General features: G+C 35.2%; 1 protein-coding gene and 1 pseudogene across 1 annotated transcript; both read left to right on the top strand.

Annotated features, from left to right (window-relative positions):
• Positions 1 to 2,282, top strand: LOC114403821 (annotated as a pseudogene).
• A 1,081-nt stretch (positions 2,283 to 3,363) lies between these two features.
• On the top strand, positions 3,364 to 6,200 carry LOC114403820. The gene is made up of 9 exons (XM_028366999.1): positions 3,364 to 3,661; positions 3,811 to 3,870; positions 4,000 to 4,047; positions 4,359 to 4,491; positions 4,611 to 4,687; positions 5,361 to 5,459; positions 5,557 to 5,627; positions 5,710 to 5,800; positions 5,889 to 6,200. Exons 1-9 carry the CDS (start codon positions 3,434 to 3,436, stop codon positions 6,003 to 6,005), a joined length of 924 nt encoding a protein of 307 aa, XP_028222800.1. The 5' UTR covers positions 3,364 to 3,433; the 3' UTR covers positions 6,006 to 6,200.

The following is a 6,200-nucleotide window of genomic DNA, read 5'->3' as shown; positions in this document are numbered from 1 at the left end:
GTGTTGGAAGCGGCGAAGAACGTCGTTAATGGAAGAAGAAAAAGAAACAGTGATGGTAACACCGGGGGAAGTGTTGGGTAGAACCAGCGACATCAAAGATGGTAACACCGTTTACGCCTTCTGACCCGGTAGGGTTTTGTTACTAACTGCTCATCCCAAATAAACCCATCAAACAACTTATCTGCTTTGTTTGTTAGTTTAATTTGAAGCTGAACTGTAATCATATGCAGAGACTGACTGTTGAAGTAACTGGTCACAAGTCCCATGGACCTGTACCACAGCCTGGATCTGTCGTCATTGCGCGGGTATATACCTATGGCTACGTGTGCTCTTTTCCTTACTCTTTCTTTGGCTTGAACCACATGTTTTTTGCTTCTTTGTTAGGTCACCAAAGTGATGACTCGGTCCGCTTCAGCTGATATTATGTGTGTTGGACCAAAGTCTGTTCGAGAAAAATTCACTGGCATCATTAGGTATGTTGTTCTTATACCTTCCAAGTTATCATTTGTAGCTTTAGAGTGACTTGACTTTAGCAATTACATTGGAGGAACGAAAAGGAAGCGAATGATTGAAGGAATTGTAATGTAGTCATTATAGGTCTTGTATGCTTAGAGTTTCGTTATCTTTTGGTTGGATTTACTTTATATATGCATGGTTAACTCTATGTCATGACTATCGTTTTGTTTGAATAAAAGTTTTATGTTTAAAAATGTTCTGAGTGTTTATAATTTATAATTCTTATTTTGATGACAGGCAGCAAGATGTTAGAGCAACTGAGATTGATAAAGTTGACATGCACTTGTCTTTTCATCCCGGTGACATTGTTAGATCTCTTGTGGTATTATTACTTTCTTTTAAGAGTTTTAATAAGTTGATTTCAAAATTTCCATAATGCTCTTGAATCAATTGGTTGCTACTTGTTATTTGAATACCACCTTATCTCAATCTGTTTTTGTTAGCTTTCTCTTGGAGATGCACGGGCATACTTTCTATCTACTGCAAAGAATGAACTTGGTGTTGTTTCTGCAGAAAGCATTGCTGGTGAGATTTTGCTAATATTCTGGGAGTTAAACCCTTATAAGTGGTTGTGGTTGTAGTTTGTTGCTAGTTCCCTCTAGTATGTTAATGTTAGTGACTTACGTGATTGCTTTTTTTTTTTTTTATTGCTCAGCACGTGATTGCTTCTTTATATAGGTTGCTGTGTATTACTCAAGTCTAGTTTATTATGCGGAAGATATCTGTTTTCCCTTTTTCTGGCTATTCAGGTTTTTCTTCTGCATGTTTCTCCTTGGGAAGGGACACAATAAAAACAAAAAGTGCATTTGGGTTTGCAGGAAGCTCCCTCTAACTCTTCATGTTTCTCCTTGGATTCTTCGTGGAATATTTTATCTTGGATGATAGGTCTAGTATTACTAAAGCCCAAGGGGATAAATACATATTTAAATTTTATGAGAATTATTTGGATGTTCCCCACAATGTGTCCCAGATATGAGTAAATTGAATCAAATTGTCAGCCAGCAATAGGTTTGACCTTAATAGGGCTTTGGGCTTGTGATGATTTTTATTGGAATCTGAATTAGCTATGAATGAAAGGACCCCATTAGAGAAGATATTATAAATGTTTTAGATTCTACTTCAACTTTAGTCTGGTGAACACAGCTTGAAGTTTAGCTGTTAAGCTTTTAGTGCATTTTCACATTAATTGCTCCAGTTTGTTTTACGTGCTTATTGCTGATTCATCTTTTTTATAGCTAGTGCTGAAATAAAATCTAATAGTTACATTATAAGTTGTACAGTTTCATCGGCTGAGCACCTATCAGATAGGGATTTTCATCAATGCTGGGCAATATTGAAATGGTTTGTTTCATTTAAGAATATATGTAACTATGACACGTTGTGGAATGATGTATTACATATCATTTTGTCTTTTCCTAGAAAATACCTTATTGAATCAACATGTGCCTCAAATGTGTTGTACATTCTCCGTTTAGGTGCAACTATGATCCAGTAAGTTGGACAGAGATGCAGTGCCCGTTAACTGGTCAAATTGAGCAAAGAAAGGTTGCAAAGGCTGCAAGCTGACTAGAATACTTCATCAAGCTGGAATCTGTTCTGTTTTGTAGAAATATACTAACATGCATTGTTGTCAGGGTGAGAAATTATAGCAAATCTGTATTTTACATTGCAAGTTGGCCTACTTTTAAAGTAGCACAAATGCGGGATTTTAATTCACTCGTGTTATGAGCAGGATTTTATTTATTCTTTATTGTATTTTTTCAATTTAAGGCTATTGATTACTGTCATTTTAAGACATGGTTTAATTTTCAACTCAGTTAAGAAAATAGTTTAAATGTTGCTGTCTTGCATATGAACTTCTCAAGACGTTGGACCTTGATTGGTGGATTGCTGCTGCATCTTATATGTTATCCTTTTTTCTTCCTACTGCATTATTTTATTTTATTTTTGTTGCAAAGGAAGCAAAAACAAATGACAAACAGAAGACACTTGGATCACGATGATAGCAGGATTGAGCCGTATCTTTGATGATTTGTTTGTCTTGGGTCTCATGTTTTAGAAGTACTCGAAGAGCCCAAATTATTGCATCGTTATCTAAGGGACTCTGATTATGCAGTGGAACTTTTAACTTTCATACTCTAATTTCTCATTCTCATTAAAATCAATTGACACCCCCATTATAAATCAGTATCATTTTCCATCCGTTCTTCATCAGTGCGGCGTTGAAGTCGAGATTTGCGATAATTTTTGTCTTTTATTCGTGCAATATGAGTCTGTACTTTGTATGTATCAGCTACAGGCCAATCTGGCAATCTCTGGTGAATTGTAGCCATTCTCCACTTTCTCCCATGTCCAAGCAGAATCACTACACTGCTGGTTTCCATTGCGTATCACATCCATCAATTATCGCTTGCCTTTATCTCCATCCTTACGTAATTATGCCAATTTGTTTAGACACATTATTGCCGATAAATTGAATTTGATTATACTCTGGAAAGTTACACTCAAGTAAAAATGAAAAATTGTCTTTATTTTATTTTAATTATTAGAGATTAGAGATGATAGTAATTTAGTTAAATGTAACAGAAAAATAATTTTAAATTAACACTATAAAAAATTTTACATCTTTCAATTATAATTCATTATATTTAATAAATTTATTCATTTTTATGATAATTATTTTAAAAATCTTACTAAATGATTTAATTATGATTAAATGTAATTAACAGTAACCGTTAAACTGTAAATATAAACGTCCCAAATACAACAATTGAGTTTTGTTATTACTGAAAAATAAAAATAAAAAAGACCCATTATCCACTAATAGATAAGTCACATGCTAATTTAAAATTTTCTATCGGAATTTCAGTGGCCAACACTGAATTTCATAGCTTGAATCCAAGTTGGGAAGAAAACAATGGTTTCAGCTTCGCTTCAATTCTGGTCTTGGATAGCACCTACTCCTATATCCCACCGTTACACCCATAAATTTGCTTCCCTAACCTCACTCAAATTAGCCACTCCTGTTTCTTCTACTAATACCGTTTATCTTCCCAAGCCTCTAGTTGTGCGTTTTGCTCTAACTGAGTCCGACTCGCCCAAATCCATAGAACCTGACCCTCAAACTCTTCTCCAAGAAATTGCTGTAAGTCGTTCATTTCCCATGTTTCGAATTTAACGTTCTCTTCTTTAAACCTTCTGGGTGGGTTCCAAATTTCATCTGAAATACAAAATATTACTTTTTTATTTATTGTAAATTTTGTGATTAAGAGTTCATGTGCGTTTACGCTGCAGGACAGTTTTGATCTTCCTTCCGATTACTTTTCAAAGCTTCCCGGCGATCTTCGATTAGACGTAAGTTCCGTGCAATGCTTTGCTGTGTCCGTTCTCAGCATTATCATGCAATCGTTTCCATTGTTAATCAATAGCAAATTAAAGATGCTTCCTTGCTCTGAATCGTGTATGTTTCTCAATTTTGTGAAGCTAAACGACGCGGCGTTCGACCTTTCAAACGGACCTGTTTTAGATGAGGTTGGTACTTACTAATTATTACTAGCTACAATTTGCAATCACAATTCAGATTCAAATTAACATTGAGTATTACAACTTACAATGCTAATGGTTGACCTGGCCTTCTTAGTTTTTTATTATGTTCATCACAATCAATATATTGGTGGATGCTATTTTGAAGCATTTCATTTGAGCTTCACATGTATGTAACCTAGTGCTAATCCAATGATTGTCTCCTAAAGATTTCTCTACTATGTGTGTCTGCTGTATTTTCCATTCTGAAATAGTATAATGGATATATTTGTTTAATGGAAATGAATATACTTTCTCAGTGTGGCCAAGAGTTGGGAGAGACTTTGCTGAATCTCTCTCGAGCATGGGAACTTGCTGACACATCAACCTCCCACTCTTTAGTGAAAAAGCTCCCTTTGATTGAGGCCAAGCTGACGGGTTATGCCAAATCAGGTAAATCGATGAGAAAGTAATTGATGAGTTTTTAATCGAACACTTCCTCCAAAAAAAACCCTCCCCTAAAATTATAAAGGATTTTAGCTTGAAGATGTCTTTGTTCTTTTGTTGCTTAGCACTTGGAAAGCGTTTGGTATCTGCCGGAAGAAGGTTTCAATCAATGGGACAGTATGGCCAAGGTGAGCTGCAAAAGGTATTTACTCTACTCCATCCGTGCTGGTGGTTCTCTAACTTCCGTTATAATTTGATGTAATGAGAAAATGATTGAATTTTTTTGGGGAATAACTAACTGTTATCCGTTCAGAATGAATGGTTCTGCTTTTTTCTTGTTTCTTTTCAAAATTATTTTTCTCTTTGAAAACATATATTGTATTGAAATAAATTTAGGATATCATTATATCATGCTATTATTAGGACCAAAAGAGGAACTGGGGAACCATAAAGTACTTCACTTAAATAACTTTTTAGGTGTTACATTTACTTCATAGCTTAAAGTGTGATTACTAGGTAGCATTTGACATAGCTATTTTTGGGCTTTTCTTTTCAAAAGAAGTCAGGACAAACACAGTTTTAGATAAACTCTTACTAATAGAAGTAACCTTTTTTTAAAGAACAAAAATATGGTCAATTGAAGCTAATTGAAGAAGCTTCTACTTTTAAGGAGAATAGAACACCATAAAAGCTTGGCCAAAGATTACCTAATCTCAGGACATCAACAAAACACACTAGTAGGAATCTAATTAGGTCACCTCTACACAAAAAATGGCTAAACAATTACATAAATACACAGAATCTATGTCATCATAGTTGAAATAGTGATTTTTATCTTAGTAATACTGATATGTTGCAATGTTTAACCATCATAGATTGCAAAAGCAATGATTGCAGCTGGTAGAGTTCTGACTGCTAGTTCAACGTCAGCAGTGATAGTTGAAGAACCCAAAGAGGAAGCTAGGGTGCTGAAAGTCTGTAATTATTCTGTCTCTGGCATTGGCAAGTTTTATGTAATAAGAAACTATTACTTTGGAAATGCAAAATTAGTAACATGGTTGCCAATTGCAGTTTGGAGAATTGCAGGTTGAAGTAACCCCAGATAAGGCCAATATTGGGGCTGTAATTGGGTTTCTTTTTGGGTAAGTTTTCCAAGTTAAACTTGACTTTTATAAGAGGATGGAGACAAGGAAAACTCAATTCTTGTTTAAATTTGGAACATAGGATTCTTTGTTGGCAAATAGCGCGGGGAGTTCAAAACGTTCCTGACAGTTCATTGCAGTATGCAAATGACAATGCTTTGCTGCTTGCTAAGGTGCTTTGACATAACTTCTCACTTGCATCACTTCAACTTGTTTCTGTTGACTACTGGTTTCTGATCCTCACTAAATGTTCGGCTGCAGTCTTTAAAGGGAGCATTGCTTGCTATATTCTACTCCTCAACGTTCTTGTCTGCATTTACCTCGGTGGGACTTGTTCTACTTGGGTTACAGCTCAAATCAAAGAAAAATAAAGATTGAGTTCTAGGTGTGCCCTTCCCTCAGTTTTGCTTGTAAATGGAGTAGATGCACGGTCTACGTTTGTGAGTAATAATTGTATATTATTAAAGTATATAACTCATCACATGGTTGTAAAACAATGCACATAGTAGCAATACTTTTGTTCAACTTGGACCTATCTAGATTTGGTTGATTTTCTTTCATCTTTCCTGCCAA

The sequence above is a fragment of the Glycine soja genome, chromosome 20 (assembly GCF_004193775.1).
Source record: "Glycine soja cultivar W05 chromosome 20, ASM419377v2, whole genome shotgun sequence".
Lineage (NCBI taxonomy): Eukaryota > Viridiplantae > Streptophyta > Magnoliopsida > Fabales > Fabaceae > Glycine > Glycine soja.
This window is presented reverse-complemented; position numbering and strand designations above follow the sequence as displayed.